Here is a 17245-nt window from a genome sequence, read left to right as displayed (position 1 = left end):
TCCCCCAAAAAGGGGATACTTTGACAGTATCCAAATAAATAGTAATTGTCTCAGTATGAAGGGTTTCCCCTACATTGATCAAGGACCAATTACAGAACAGATACTACTCGACCCGAAGGCATTTGAATAGTTTTGGTTTGTTTATACAAAAAAAAACAAACAAACACTGAAGACGACAGTACAATGAGAATTTTGTTTAACTCGATCAAAAAAAAAAAAGATAGAGACAATGTCCGTTTGCAAATCGGGGATATTACGATCTTAATGCGAAATCTCCTCACGGAATCTAACCGACGCAAAAAGTCTTTTGTTGATATACACAAACGCTCGCGCTTATTTTGCCGTGTGTGTGTGTGTGTGTGTGTGTGTGTGTGTATCTCCACCCAACTTGGAAAAGTTAAGCTGTTTTATCACTAGGCATAAAAAACTTACTAACCTTGCTATCCGAAATTAACATTAATTTTTCTATGATTTAAAGTGGTTTGATTCCTCAGCATGATTTCCTGTTTAAAGAGTCAATAACTTTTCCAAGTAGAGAAATTTTGGATCATCAAATCTGGAAATGGACAGGTTTTTCATCACTGGCTTATTGTCTGTATACATTGTAACTATGCACCTTATTAAACCTGGATCATTGCACATGTTTACATTTGCATAAATTGTCTGCTATTATAAATGCAATCTTTTCCTTAAAAAACAAATATTAAATCGATGATTTATGTCTGAAAGTGGACATAAATGGAAGTAGGTTATAGTTACTTTTGATTTCAATGTCATTTTCAAAATTTTTCTTTAAGGACGATCAGGAATTTATTTATTTTATTTTTTTATTTTGGGAGGGAATGGGACACACTTTAGTTTTCATCATAACCGGTAAACACAAATTTTTTTTTTTTTTTAATTTTAAATTGTTCCTAATCTTGAGAATGCTATTTCACCATGGCCAATACAAAAGAAAAACAATAGAAAAAAATCTTAAAATGTAAAGTAAAAAGTCCAAAAAGATACACAAAGTGTGCAAGAGACCACTACAGTAACAGAACCTAAGCCAAGACTAAAAAAAATACAGCAAGACAAATGGATGACTCTCATGAGAGCATGCAACACTACTAATTACTATGCAGGTTCTTTTAGCATGACACGGACAGGTAGTCACTTTGATGCAAATAGCAGATTCAACTATAATTGAAACAGTAGTTTGGATAGAATGCGTTGGATATAGGCTAAGCAAAATTCAAAATTAGTCCATACTAATATGGACCTAACAAATTAAAAAGATTTGCATTTGACTACATGTGTTCCTGTGGATGTTGTGATGGGGGCAGCTAATACAAACTTGAGCATTTATAGAAAACTAAATGTTCTTGTAAAAAAATAAATGTATTATTGTAAACCAGTCTAATATCAAACTAATACCAACATTGCATTCCTTAGAAAACTTAAGAACTGCACACCTGTGGAACTCTCTTTCATTTCCCTGCTTTCCGACTGACTACAATGTGGTCGTCTTCAATTCCAACGTAAACAAGTTCTTGATGAGCCGTCTCCTTAAGTAATCCAATTTACCATATTTCCACTACTAACGATTACTACAATATTGTCCCATTGACTACTGTACACTCATTAACGCTTATCCTCGAGTGGCCTCCAGGCCTTGATAAGTGGGGATTTCTTTGTTTTAAAAAAAAAAAAAAAAAAAAAAAGAATAGTTGTGTAATTGCGACTTTTCAATTGAATAGCTGGACAAACAGACAGAGACACCACATTTCTATAAAATATATCCTGGCAACCAGTTCCCACCACTTTCGTTTATCTTGCATAGCTTTCTCTTTCCTTTTTCTTTTATATGTATGAGACAGTATGCGTACATTAACATTCCATTTCTTTGTCTCTATCACTTAAAAAAAAAAACTTTTTAATCATTGGCCTAGATATTTTTGGATTTAGCCAGCATGAAGATTCTTCTGATAATATATTTTATAAAAATACTCAAGATATTGTAGCATCTCTCTCTACTAAGCAGGATAGTTTTCTTTTCTTTTCTTTTTTTTTACTTTTTCTTTTTAATATACATGCAAATAAAGAAAATATGGATCGTTTATAAAAATTTATTTTATAGTGATTGTATTTACTTTTAACTCTGCATCATTATTTTCTGGCTGTATTAAGATTCACCCGACCCATATTTATGTAATTCTATTTAAAAAAAACAAAAAAAAAAAAACATTTAAAAATCGTTTTTGCACTGAGCATTATTTTCGTTCATTTTGGTATACTTATGTAATTCATCTTTTTCTATGATGTTATCAAGACACTAGCAATAATTACCTAGTGTTGCGTGCATACCAAATATGTTGAATATTTATTATTTTACTAAAGATTAGTTTATCAAAATTTATTTTCCTAACTTGCAAAATACCTGCTAAAATATTCCTTAAGTTTTAAGAATGAGTTTTGTTTCTAAGACCAATTCCTTTCTAATTGTTTTAATTAGCCATAATTTACAATTTACGCACCAAGTGCCCCATCTCTTGCTAAGCTTCTTTTTACTCTCTCACTCACCTCTATATACAGACAGAGAACTAGGGAAGTGTATAAAAAAAATTTCCCAACTCTGGAGTCTGTTTCAGCAAACCTGCTGTGACTCCTGACTCTAACTCTAACTTTACACTCCCTACCTCAACTGAATTTTTCTAGCCTGTATTTTTTATTTTATTTTTTTATTTTTTTGTTTCTTTACTAAAAACGTAGTTAATTTGTTATTTTCAAACCTTCAGGAAAAAAAAAAAAAAAAGAAAAAAAAAAAAAAACAATGAAATAGATTTTATTAAAATATACAATGCCAATATTGATTTTTATTTTTTAATATATAGAATACGGCTTATTTTCCCAGCTTACTAAAAGCCGCCCTTTCATTTAATTGTGCCTTAAATATGAAAAAAATCTATTGTTATAAGCTGTGTTGCTACCCTTGGCAAGCAATCATGAGAAAACCAGTTATGTTTTCTGCACAGTTTTATGCAAACCTTTCACTAGAGGTGCCTTTCTTTTAACCTTTCATAGCTTTATGGCAGTTTATTAAGCTTTTAGAATTCATTCAGTTTGCTAAAATGATAAACTCTTTATTTCGGTGGTGAAAATAAATTTATCTATATAACTAGCCTACCTACCTGGCATTGCCCAGGAGACTTTTTACTTTCATTTTTATTTTGCTTTTTTTTTTTTTATTATTATTATTGATTATTTTTCTTAACTTTATCTTTTAAAATCATATTTGAAATCATTATGGCATCCTCAGTCATTAAATGATTCATTTGTAATAAAAAAAAAAAATAACTGTATTTTCTAAATACATTTGACAAAATATGAATATCAGATTTAAATTGAAATGCTCATGTAAACATTTACGATTCAAAATCTTTTTCAAATTTTTCATTTTTTTAAATCACGTGGTATTAAGACTCTTGTATAATCCAATTCTGTATTTGACTTTAGATTCCTTTTACACCTATGAATACATATTCCTTTTCTGAGTCTATACCCACAGGACTCTATATTACGAGTGAAACAGTCGTATTTGCGAGTGATTTTTCAAAATGGCGACTAGAAATAATGAAACGCTTATCTTTTAGCGATTGCATTTCTTTCACTGACAATCTTCCGAGGCTCACTACTGAGTGAAAAATATCTTTTCAACTTTTTTTTTTTTATAATAAAACGAACAAATTTAAATTATTTTAACAATAAAAGTTTAGTAGAACAATATACTCTTTTGTTTAATGAAGGCTGTTTAAAAAAAAAAAACATCTGAAGAAATCAATGTTTATACCTTCGAGTATCAACATAAAATTTGTTGTATATTTAGAATTACACTTATTAAAAAAATATACAGAAAAATCTTTGATGCACATACTCGTCATGGAACGAAGATGTCATATTCTAAAAATCATGTGGGTTTGGCTATTAACTTTTCTATTTGGGTAGCAAACGAAAATATTTAGTTATCAAAGGTCAACTCAATATAAATTTGTCCATAGAGCCCTGACCCAGTAGTGAGACACCAGCTCTGAATGTGTGGAGTCATCTTTTAATTACTACTACTCCCAGGTCCACTCTTATTCTGAGTGACAGTACAGTAGAACCCGGGATACAGCATTAAAAATTATTAACAAAATACAGTACAGTATATAATGCACATGTATATAATCAAATCACATTATAAATAACACTAAGGCGGGGCAAATACCATAACCAGGGTCAGAAAAACATTGTATTCCAGATTGTAACCTAAAATCCACATCCTAGAGCCACCGTATCTTGGGTTCTACTGTACCTGTCATCGATACGTCTATGAGTTAATTACAAGACATCTTGCTGCTCAACTCCCTACATAGTATCTCAGTAGCTTATGTCCCTGATAGTAGCCCCTTACACTAAAGTGGCAATGTGCCTTGTTTGGGGTAAAAATGTAATAATAATAATAATAATAATAATAATAATAAAAAATAAACAGTTGTGGAACTCTGCCTGCTGACTGTTTTCCTTCTACCTATAGCTTTGATTTTTTTTTTTTTTTTTTTTTTTTTTTTTTTCTCACGATTAAGGCCAATAGGTATCTCTTGTCTTTGTGTTAAGCATCTTTTTTTCTTGTTAGCTTCTTACATCAAGTGGCTTTATGCCTTGAGTGACTTTATGCCTTGCCTGGGTCGGTTTTCATTTAAAAAAAATAAAGTATGAATATCAATTTTAAACTGAAAAGTTCATGTATACATTTACTTTGTTGTTATATGCTTTGAAATAACCGTTTTCTACTGAGAAATTTTTAAAATTCTTGTTGCAAATTGAACCAAATTTTTTTATAGAAGTATGATTAATTTTGTTACAATAAATCACAAGTTGTGTAGTTTAATTAATGAAATACATAAACGTATTAAAGTTAAATGGTTTCGAATCAGATAAAACAACTTTATAAGTTCTCCATTTAGCTGAATTTAGTTTTCTTTTCACACCTGTATTGGCTTAAAAGGTGTAATCCTCCGCCTTCCTCTCTACTCTCCCTCCTCCTCCTCCTCCTCTAACAAATGTTATTAATGGACTAAACGTTTAAAGGCTTTTAGTTGGGCTCATTGTTTTCCACCACTCCTTCCTGATATAATCTAATATTCTCATCCAACAACTTCCTTACTGAAAAATAATGTCTAAACTAATCTATCAAGTTTCATTAGTAGTTTTTTTTTTTTTTTTTGTTTTTTAGTTTGTTTCTTGTTTTCCTAACATTGTATTCGGTACATCCGACTGTGTTATATTTACTTAGCTTTTGTTAATTATTATTTATGTGGCAATTCATGGCATACAAATCCTCATTTTTCATATTAATCTGTTGTCATGTAATCGACTGCACATCTACTCTATTTTAGTACTATAGATAAGTTATTGATATTATTTTGGTGCAAGAGAAAGACTCTAAAGTTTTGGCAGTCAGCAAATATGTGCCCTCCAGATGCAATTATCTAATAGGTTTATGAATGCACATAAAAAAAAAGATTAGCCCCCACCCACCTCCCTCATTTTAATGAGGTCCTGGGTATGACCTTAAACTATATCCAATGGTGAGGCCCCAGCTTGCAGGCTTTGGGGAGTGTGGAACCACCCTTTAATTGCCATTGTTCCCAGGTCCATTCTGACCCAGAGTGGTAGTACCTGTTAGGGTCCCAACTATGGGTTAAATAGAAACTGACTTGAAAAATAAAATATATTCTAATAAAAACCTTTTCTTCAAAATTACTGGATTTGGCATTGAATAACCTGAAAAGGGTTGCTAGGCCGTATAACAAAAACAACCAACCAATCATTTTAATAGCTTTCTCATAATAATGTATGCACAAATCATATGTATGAAAAAAATAAATGAAATGAATAAAAAAAAAATACCATGTTAATATTAAAACTGTTGAGGAATGTGACACGGTTTTTGTTACAGACACTGAATCTTCGTTATAATCCCCATCTTTTATAATGTTAGGAAATGTTTATATAGTTGTATGGGTAGAATTCACTTTCATTTCTAAACCAATTAGCTGATCATTGTGAATTTTGGAACACCGCTGCTAAACATAATACATTTTATATACTAGATGTTTTATCTTTATTATTCCCGGGTTATGCTGGATGTCTTTGCTAGTTCTTTCTATATAACAAAGAAATCTAGAACAAGTATTTTATTTGTACATTCTATGTCATGAATTTAATAGTACTTTGTACATCCTTCTAAATATATGTAAGCCAGATATACCATTAAGATCCATAACTGCCTTAAAAGATAAGTGTAAAAAGAAAGAAAAGGTTGTGTGTTTTTTTTTCTTTTTTTTTTTTAATTCATAATGTAAATACCTCGCACAGTTTCACGTGACACATGTTTCCAGGGATTGCCAAGTTACAGTATCTCTCTTTCACAAACTCACTCACTCACTCACACACACACACCACAGGTGTCAAGCTATGCTCTGCCCTCTCCCTTCTGTCTTTTCCTTTTTGATATACCATCAAATTGAAGTTACTCAGAAAAACATATCTCCTTTTAACCCTATTAGTTAAATACACAAGTTCATACAGTTATTCATGAACAAACAGGTGAAGCATGCATGGTCCACCTGTGAGTGCACAGTGAACGAGGCATAAAAAAAATGACTAAGTTCAGCATCCCCCCCCACCTCATTTAGCCCCTTTAGCCCCCAAAGTCTGCAGGGGATGCCAAATCTTGGTAAAAATGAACAAATGGTGCAGTTTTAGGCCTTAACATATGTAAATTTGAGTTTTGCACTATGTAAAAAAAGAAATTACTAAGTCCATCATCCCCCCCCCATCTCCATTTAGCCCCCAAAAGTCCCCAAGGCCTTAAAATATTTAAATTTGAGTTCAGCACCATGCAAAACTGAAAATTTTGGACAAATATACTAAAATAGTCCCAAAAATGGAGTGTTTTTAGCCCTAAAAGAGCCCCTGGGGCACACGCAAGAGTTATCGCGAAGTATAGACAAACAAAATTATATAGAAATCAGTTAGTTAAAACTTTTTAGAAAGTTTTATAAAAATCCAAGGCATCAATTTTTTTTTAATAAGCACAAAAGTGTCAAGTTTAGCCATTTTAGCCCGAAAGGCACCCCTAGGTGGGGCAACTGGAGTTTTCTCGGAAAATCCATTCTGTTATTTTTTACTCATATCATGTTTAATGTTTATGCAAAATTTCAAAAAATTCCAAGGCGTAGTTATTGAGAAAAGTGCGAACAGACAAACGGACAAGGGTGAATTTACAGGTGAACCCTCCTTTTGTCAGGGGACCAAAATTGAATAATTTAGTAATGTTTTCTAACATTTTAATAAAATTGTAAGACAACTATGCCTGTATCATTGTTTGGATGTTTTCATCATGACTACTTAAATTAATATTAATCAAATATATATTTAAATAAAAAATGTTTTAGCATATCATGAATTAAGCATACAATGAATTGTTTAAAATCCTAAAATAATTTATTCATGGAAGTAAATTTCCCAGAATGCATTCATTTATTTTTTGTTTGGTCATAAACATGTCAGTCATTTAAAACTTTTGCAAATAGTAAAAAAAAAAAAAAAGAATAAATTACTTTGCGACCTTTTTACATTTATCAAATAGAAATCATTTCAGGCTTAGAAAATTCTTAGTAAATCTTCATGTTTGGAAGCTATTTACATTAAATAATTTTATAGAGATTAAAACAACAATAGTTTAATAACTATTAGTTACTGTTTTATAATGATTTAGTTAATTTACTGATTGAATAATATTGGAAAAATTTGACTTAACTTTCAAAATCATATTAAAAACATAATAATTTGGTTAAAAAACAAATAAAAACTTTAACAGGATATTTAAAAATAAACAAACTTTTATTTTAAATAAAAAGCAAAACAAAAATGAAATTAAAGACTCATGGGCAACACTGGATATATAAGTTTAAACAAATTTATATATTTAATAATTTCAACAAAGTATCCATATTAATTTAAATATTTATTGATGTTTAATAGCAAAATGAAATAAAACAGATTTTTTTTTTATTTTTTTTTTTACTTATTTGAATAATTTTCACAAAATGTAATCTTTTAACTTGAATTCTGTATACTGCAAATTTCCATTTTCGTTCAACAAAAAAAATTGTATTAATAAGAAAAATATACAATTCGGATACAAACAAATGGTTGCTACTCACATAAGGTTTAAAATAAAAATGCCTATCAACATTTTTATTTAGAAAGCTTTGCTAAAGAAAGCTATGACAATACTAATGAAATAAAAAAAAATATTGAAAAGAAATAATAGAAGACAACAAAGATCAATTAATATCTTTATGTCCTGCTTTTTTTTTTTTTTTTTTTTAAATATTCACATCTCTTCTCTCTTGGATTTGTTGCTGTTTTTTTGTTTTTTTTAATATGTATTAACCTCAAGAGATATTCAGCATCATATTCAGTTTTACATCTGTTTTATATGTTGACATGTGTTGGAAAGCTTTTAGAATCACATTTAAGCCTGTTTAAAACTTGCATTGTACATACATTTTATCAATCTTATATCACTTCTCTCCATGCAATGCATATTGTAAACACTCAACTGGCTATGTTTCATTTCCGTACACCATCACACTGCATACACATTATAGATTCTTCCCTTGGTCAATATGGATTACACTCTGCCAGTTGCTAATTACAGAAGTTTCTATAGTTTAAGTAAAAAAAAAAAAAATCTGACTTTTCAACTAACTTATGGATTCAGTCAAATTGCTCGCTATAAAGTTAAGTGCTTATGCTGCAACCATATCACACGAGTTGAAAATACAAAGTTTCTTCAAAGCTCCACCAAATTAAAATCGCCCCCCCCCTCAAATTATTTAACACAGCATGCAAACCTTTTTCATAACACAATAACATAATGCCTGTATATTTACATTACATATAATATATATACATATAATATATATATTACATATAATATAACTCTGTTCCGTCTGCCTGCTTCTCTCCGGACTACAACTTGGATGTCTTCAAGTCCAATGTTAACAAATTCCTAATGAACCGCTCCCCCCCCCCTAATTAAACACTTCATCAAATCTCCACACTAACGTAATGTACTTGCAATAACCCTTATCCCTGAGTGGCTTCCGGGCCTTGATAAGTGGTGATCACTGTGTAAAAAAAAAATAAAAAATAAAAATAAAAAATTTATGGATATTTTTACATCTATAATATATAACTTGCAACAATGCCTGATATTATTCAGGGAATGCGTCTTCCAGTCCATAATCTTGAATTTTTTTTATTTTTATTTTTTTTTTTTTATTCCTCTTTTACTTTTTATGTTAAGTTTTGAAGGTGGGGCCTAAGAATTTGCCCAACATTACTTTAGTTGGATAGGGTGTAATGATAGTGACCCATCTTCACAAATACTTGCACTCTTAGACCTAGGAACCTGATACCGTGATGATAATACCTTACCTATGAGGTGTGTTAGGTTCAAACCCAGTGGATTATTAGTATGGTTGGGAAGAGTAAAAATGAGTAGAAATTACCTGTACTTAATAAAAAAAAAATAAATAAATAAAATGTACTTAGGTGTAAATTGTTGTAATGCCCAGACAATGACTTGGCTTTTAACTATGACTGGTTCAATGCACAATCAAGCTATGCTAGGTGATAATAATAAGTAAACATTTGATAATATTAACCTTAACTAACCTCCCTTGTTTTATTGTTCCCTTTATTCTTTTCATGTTTATTATATTTAAAACCATGAATCTGATAAATGTCTCTTGGCATACCACTTTTCTTGTTTAGTTATTTGTAGCTATATATAAACTTATTTCTTGGCACTTCACCCTTTAAAACTGAAACATATAATCGTGCACAAGATAAGCACGGATTTTGAGAGATGCAAACTAACTGCTTTAAATCATAGTTTCTTGCATAGAAATTGCATAGCCTAAATCTGAAGGGAACTGCAGAGAAAAGGGTTTTCAAGTTTGCATTAAGAAAACTCTACCGTTAAATCTTCCGTGAGGAGTGTGGATGTTTATCCCATTCTCTTAAACAGTATAATCAATTGCTTCATACACCTACAACGTTCTATAAATGTTTATCAACCTAAAACATGTTTTTAAATATTTATAAAGGTGTACGCTTACATATTATATATGATACCCATAGAATGCAGAAGTAAACAAGGAGAATTCTTGCTTTGAGAATAACATTTTACTTTAAATAATTTTATTTGTTTAAAAAAGAAACGTTTGATTTTCAAATTTAAAAAAATATTACTATGACAATCTTTTTTAAAAGTGTGACCAACTTCTTTAACAAAAAAAAATAAAAATAAAAGTGCCAACCATGCTAAATACACATCGATCCTGGACTCTTTCATCACTAAGATTGGATATAGATGTTGCTGTTTCTATGAGAGGGTTACCTCTCCTGGGGTTAATACCAGTACAATAAAAAAAAGAAAAAATAGGAGAAATATTGTTTTATAAATGACCTTTTACTTGTCAAAAATCTTGGTTTTTTAAAATTAATGATTTTATTAATAAAAAAAAAAATTTGGTTTTCAAAATCTCAAATTGGCACTTTGTCATTTTGTTTTTCCACTTTGTTTTGGTACTTGAAATATAAACAGTCTATAAAAATTATCATAACTCCTTAAATAATATTTGTACTTGCTTGATATAGCCCTTGTAAGCATTTCTCTAAGTCAATTATATTTACCTCTTTTTTTTAACCTATAATCTTGATTTGCTCTATAACCTTTTGATAGCCTCGCTTTGGTATTGATCATATATTTATATTTTCTATTTGATGTCTAATCCCGGAGTTGATAATGAGACTAAAAAGATTTGCCTCGTCTCAGAAATGATCATGTACAGATTGGTTGTTGATGTTGAATTCTTAGAGCCTAAGTAAATGATTTTTCCATAACAGGGCTCTACATTGCGAGTGATTTTTCAAAATGGCGACTAGAAATAATGAAACGCTTATCTTTTGCCGATTTGCATTTCTTTCACTGACAATCTTCCAAAGCTCACTATTGAGTGAAAAATATCTTTTCAACTTTGTTTATTTTATTAAAAAAAAAAAAAAAGTTAAATTATTTAAACAATAAAAGTTTAATAGAACAATATCCTTCTTCTTTTTTTTTAACGAAGGCTGTTTAAAAAATAGAACATCTGAAGAAATTAGAATGTTTATACTTTCAAGTATCAACATAAAATTTGTATCTACATCTAAAAAAAATACAAAAAAATTTATTATGCACATAATCGTCACAGAATGAAGATGTCATTTTCCAAAAATCACGTGGGTATGGCTAGTAAATTTTCTATTTGGCTAGTAAATGAAAATATTTAGTTGTCAAAGGTTAACTAAAGATAAATTTGTCTATAGAGCCTTGCCTAAATCATTTTCATTTTGCTTATATATATATATATATATATATATATATATATATATATATATAGATAGATAGTAATTTTATTTTCTGAAAAATTGCCAGGCTAGATGTAGTCAATCTGTTCACAAAGGTACTCACTGCTGATGAGACTGTAATATGGGGTAAGTTAGTTTCAGATCCTTCACTGCATGAATGCACCTTTCATCCCAGTAGATAATCTGCTTGAAATGTTGACTTTCTGTATGAAAAGAACCCACTTGGATCTAAGATATACCGGCAAGAAGACCTAGCTCTGGCCAATGTATATATGGAATACTTCAAATAAAATTGCATTAGAATCCATATCACTATGAATGTAGCTGTGATATTTGGATGATAAGCATTCATATTCTGCTCTGGCATAACCAAGACAGTGTTCAGGCATTGTTTGACTATGAACTCCATCCAACCAGCTATACAGAATACCATGAAAAAGGATCATAATAATTGCCTTTCCGAGACGTGCTGATAATGCTCAGTGAGCAGGGGTTCAAATCATTCATACATCGAATGTCAACCCTCACTGGACAATATCTCAACTTCAACCCGTATCTATATGATGTAAAGAAAGAATCATTTGTTGAGTACGACGTTGAGCAAAGACAATATGTAGTACTATCAATATGTATTAAGATGAAAGAGACTATAAAAGAAACTCTCCATTGAAATAACTATCGAGACATTAACCTTGATAAAGTTGAATCAAACATCAAAGAATACTACGCAGTGTTTACCATGCCTGAAGAGCTTATCTGGGGGATGGGGCAGTATATGTAATCCATATGACATCAGAACAGTGTTCAGCAGTGATCCTGAAAACATTTTATCAGAGTTAAGTCTCATACAGAGAACATAATGACCAAAGACTGTATGCTTTCATATATGGAGAGAGTAATTTGGAATAAATCTGGCAAAATTTGGAATGGAAAATTGAATAACCATAAAGATAAATCCAATCAAATTCCTGTATATAGCTGATATTTGGTTTTTATTGAATTATATGTTAGCTAAAAGTTTTAATTTCCTTTTCAATTCTTTTAAATAAATAAAATTATCAGCATTATAATATACTAGCAGTTCTGCCCAGCTTTGCTCAGGCCCTATGTAATTTTATGAGCATATGTATATATTAAAAAGTGTGAATATGTACGGTAATGCCTTTCCATATAATAGGCTTCCTTAAGTACCATAGAGAAAAGTTGGTAGAGACCGCAGACATCAAATCTTTTTTTAACTTTGACCCCAATTTTGACCCATTAACATTTATTTATGGGCTCAAATTAAAATATTTGATCCATGTCCCAAGTAATTTACATCTAAAATTTCAAGTGTTTTGACCCAAAATTAGAAGAGGAGTTTGGTAGAGTCTGGAAAGTTCAACTCTGTAAACATTGACCTCTTACCAGCCAAATTTTTGTCCAAAAACTGATTAAAAAGCTTGCTGCATGTCTGAATACCCTTTATGTACAATTTAAAATGTTTAGACCCAAAATTGGCTTAATAGTTTGCTGGAGACCGCAAAGGTCAAATCTTTTGAACTTTGACCCCTTGGAAGCCAAATTTTCAGCAAAAAAAAAAATGATTAAAAAGCTTGCCCTATGTCTGAATAAGCTTTAAATAAAATTTCAAATGTTTAGACCAAAAATTGGCTGAGTAATTTGGTAGAGACTGCAGAGGTCATTTTTTTTTTAACTTTGACCCCAATTATGACCTTAATATTTACTGTTTTGAGCTCAAATCAAATTATAAAGTTAGATCCATGTCCAAGTAACCTATATCTAAAATTTTAAGTGTTTAGACCTAAAATTGGTGGAGAAGTTTGGTAGAGTTTTCAAAGGTCAAATCTTTGACTCCTTAACACCAAATTTTTGACCTAAAACCGATTAAAAAGATTTTCCCAAATCTCAATACCCGTTATGTCAAATCTTGAGTCTGTAGACTGAAAATTAACAGAGTTATTTGGTAGGGAAGTGTACACAGTCAGACACACACGCATGCACACACACACACACACAGACACACAGACATTTTCACTTTTATAGATATATAGATTTCTGTCTGTTTTTCCTCACCTTAGTTGTCGCTATTTTTCCAATGTTTCAACCATTGTACACCTTGTATACTAGCCATATTAACTCGATGTTGCCCAGGATCCATTACATTCAAATTCATTTTGTAAATGTTTCTTATTCTCTAATCACATTTTTTATGTTAAGCTCTAAAAGGCAAATAAAGAACGCTAACTCTTACTAAAAGAATTAGTTATTCCCCTGAGCTAATCTTTCTTTTTAGGTATTTATTTAAGAATGTCTCAGTATTAGCAAGTTGCTAAACCAGGTTTTTTTTTTAATAAATAATAGTTAAATATGTAAGTTTATTGTTAATAACATGGTACAACAATAACAAATCAAAATTGGTTCATCAGAATGAAAGTTTAATTTGTTAGCCAAAATGATATTTATGTCCAACTTTTTAAATCTGGACATGATTTTATATATTAGCTCAGTTTCATGAATTAATTTTTTTTTTTTTTTTGCTTTTCAGGCTCGAATCAACCAAGAGGAGGAACATTTTCTGCTTAACGCTTTTGGACTATTGTACTCTGAAGTAACTGCTTCCTCTCTCGTCAAGGTAGACATGCAAGGCGAGATTGTTGACACTGGCTCCACAACCATGGGTATCAACAAGGCAGGTTTTACACTCCACTCGGCTATCCACCAGGCGAGGCCAGATATTCGATGCATTATCCATCTTCATACTCCACCAGTTGTTGCCGTAAGTTCACTTCTCTATAATAAATAAACTATGCATGCCATTTTTTTTCTCATAAAATTACGGTTTTATGCATGAAAATCATCATGATAGAGGCACATCGGAAAATTATTTTCATTTTGTTGACAAGCACAAACGAACTATAATACTTAAATTTGTGTTATTTGAACTAATATTCACATCTTCACTGTTATTTTCACATTTCGGAAGATTTACCTCCGACCCTCTTCAAATGCATCTAGTTCGATTTGCGAACCTTTTAGTTGAACTTGGAAACCTATACAGAATTTTGTATGAGCTCGGCAAAGAAGAAAGAGGTGGAGGAGAAAAGAGAGAGAGATAGATAGAATTTATGTGACATTTTTGTCCCAGGCAACGCCGGGTAGCCCTGCTAGTTAATAATGCAAATTGTCAGTGCTCATCTGAAAAAATGCTGAACTATAATACTTAATTAGCCAAGAATTAATGTCGTATTCATTAGCTTAAAAACTTCAAAATTATTTCCAAACTAATGATGAGTAAGTAATTAAAGTTTAACAAAGTCAAGTATTATGTTTCAGTTGTGCTTCAAAATCAAGGGAAACCATTAATTCTCTTATACACACTAGGTTATATCCAAAGAATCTGTTTTCCTTTTTCTTTTTTTTTTTACACCAAAAAAAAAAAATGTGTTTAGAAAGTAATCGCTTTTGTGGTGGCAAACCAATACATTGTAACCAAATCAATGATTTAAATTTTAATATTCAAATATGTGTTAAAATTTTTATTGTGAATTGTATAATGTTACATTTTATTTAAATTTATTAAAAAGAAAAAAACATTAATATCATTTGGATTCATCAGACTACTGTTCTCATCTTGAGTGTTATTTACAGTGTTTCGCTCGATGTAACTTCCAATTTTCTTCAGTTGTATCTTGTCAAATTCCAGAATCTTTCTGCCGACTCTGGAATTTGCATGGAATTTTCAAATAGAACCATCTATTATGTAAATCTCACCTGTCTGTTTAAATGTATGTATGTATGTCTGCCTAAAACTTTCGACAGAGGCGACGGATTTTCACAAGATCGGTATCGTTTTGAAGCTCGACCCTTCGGACGACAAATTGGCTAAAAACATTAATTCCTTCACCCTCAACTTGGCTCTTTTCTACAAGGAGGGGTTGCTTTTTTCGCCAATATTTTCGAAACTCATCCCTTCTTTTAGATTGACTAGCCTTAATTTAAACCTTCACCACCTTAGGTTTAGTGATGGATACAAAAACGTCACTATTTTTTTAACGTTCTTTTCCTACTTCTGCCTACCACTTTTTTTTGCTCAACACAAACGTCCGGACAACGCTGGGCACCCAGGCTAGTTTTATTTAATTCACAGAAGTAGCATACTCTCATTCTGTTGGCCATGACTGAGTAGAAGTCCTAAGTAATTTAAAATTGTATTTTAAGTATTGCCCACTCCAGAAGAGTGTAACTGTACAACTGAATTTTATTAAGCATTCTATCCATGTTAAGAAACGTAAAACTTTTTTTTTTTTACACAATAATAATAATAAATTATTGTGGCTGTAACAATCTAAATCTTATATATTATGTAAACTTTAAAGTTTATGTAATTTATAACATTATGGGCACACTACGTATAATAATAATGATAATTTGTAAAGCTTATCAAAAGAGATGGAGAGTTCTGGAAATCTGGAGAGACTTGTTGTCACTCCAGGGAACACCACAGGTTGTTCTCGGAGATCCTTGATGGTGGCCTGTATGTGTAAACTCCTAATGAGTACAGATGATGATGATAATATTAAAGCATGTACACGTGTGGTAGTACCAAACAAAATTGTTATGAAAGGTCAAGGCGAATGGGAAAACCCAAGCAAGTGAGTACCAACCAAACCTTTGCTGGAATGCAGAGAGTATTAGAAGCTTGGGGAGAGGATTATTGCCACTCCAATTTCAAAGAAGGCCAACAAGAAGTCGCTGATACACAGATGTGATAATTCAAAATAATTTAGAACAGTTATCGGAAGATGTGGGGAATGCTGAAAATCTTGGGAAACTTGTTATCACTCAGATTTCAAGGAACATTGCTTCTGGGCCCCAAAAATCAACAGAGATTAGATTATTTCTGTAATGATCCGATCCTTGTTGGTTTTGTGGTGGGAGTTTAGTTCTGTGCAGTTCTAGGATGTCCTCCTTTCCAGGCTTTGCCTTCTCTCTTTGAGAAGGGGTTAGTGTATTGCTGATCGCCTGGAGGATGCCGATGGGGCTGCCTGGGCACTTTTTGCAGGTCAGAGTGCTCCTCGTCTTGGGCGCTGACTTCTCAATCCTACTTTCCAACCCCGGTGTCTAAGTTCTTGCAGTGAGAGAGAACTAAAGAAAGCTTATTGTTGCCAGTAAACAATCACTGATAATGACTGATGTAAAAACTCTTGGCGAGTTAATGATAAGGATGTATACTTTAATTTAAAAAATAAAAAAATATTTTCTTCAAATTAATCTTTCATTACCATGTTTATTTTCTGAAGACTCTTATACTCTAATGTCCATAGAGATTTTGTGGAAATCTTTGTACTCTTGCTGCAAAATTATGTTTTCTCAAAACTCTGTTTCTATTTACAAATATGATTACTGTTTCTTATAAATCAGTTGAAAACATTAAACTATGCATTTCTCTTTCATTTTGAATACGTTAGCATTTTTATTTAGTTTTAAATATGTTAGCATTCTTAAAATAATTGTCTGACATTGCAATAAATGTCTGGGTTGGAAAGATAGCTTTTTTGTAAATGTTGTATTTTTTTATAACCCAGTTGTATATTTTGTAATCTTATATATACAATCAGAGCATTGATTGCGATATGATTAGGGAAGCAAATATGCCCTCTTCCACCTCAGAAACTATGGAGTATCCTTGCAAATGTGCCTCTTGTAAAGTAAAATGGTTGCATTGCAA

General features: G+C 31.2%; 1 protein-coding gene across 47 annotated transcripts in view; it reads left to right on the top strand.

Moving 5' to 3' along the window:
- LOC145242141 (protein hu-li tai shao-like) overlaps positions 1 to 17245 on the top strand; it is a 271491-nt gene that overhangs the window by 172037 nt on the left and 82209 nt on the right. For all 47 annotated transcript variants that reach the window (XM_080105113.1, XM_080105104.1, XM_080105102.1 and 44 more), the window contains one exon: positions 14063 to 14293. In XM_080105113.1, the coding sequence (XP_079961239.1) occupies positions 14063 to 14293 (231 nt within the window). The remainder of the gene's footprint in view (positions 1 to 14062; positions 14294 to 17245) is intronic.

Source organism: Euprymna scolopes, chromosome 21 (assembly GCF_053919585.1).
Source record: "Euprymna scolopes isolate OS-2025 chromosome 21, ASM5391958v1, whole genome shotgun sequence".
Classification (NCBI taxonomy): Eukaryota; Metazoa; Mollusca; class Cephalopoda; order Sepiida; family Sepiolidae; genus Euprymna; species Euprymna scolopes.
Note: the sequence above shows the minus strand (reverse complement) of the source record. Positions and strands in the feature narration are given on the sequence as shown.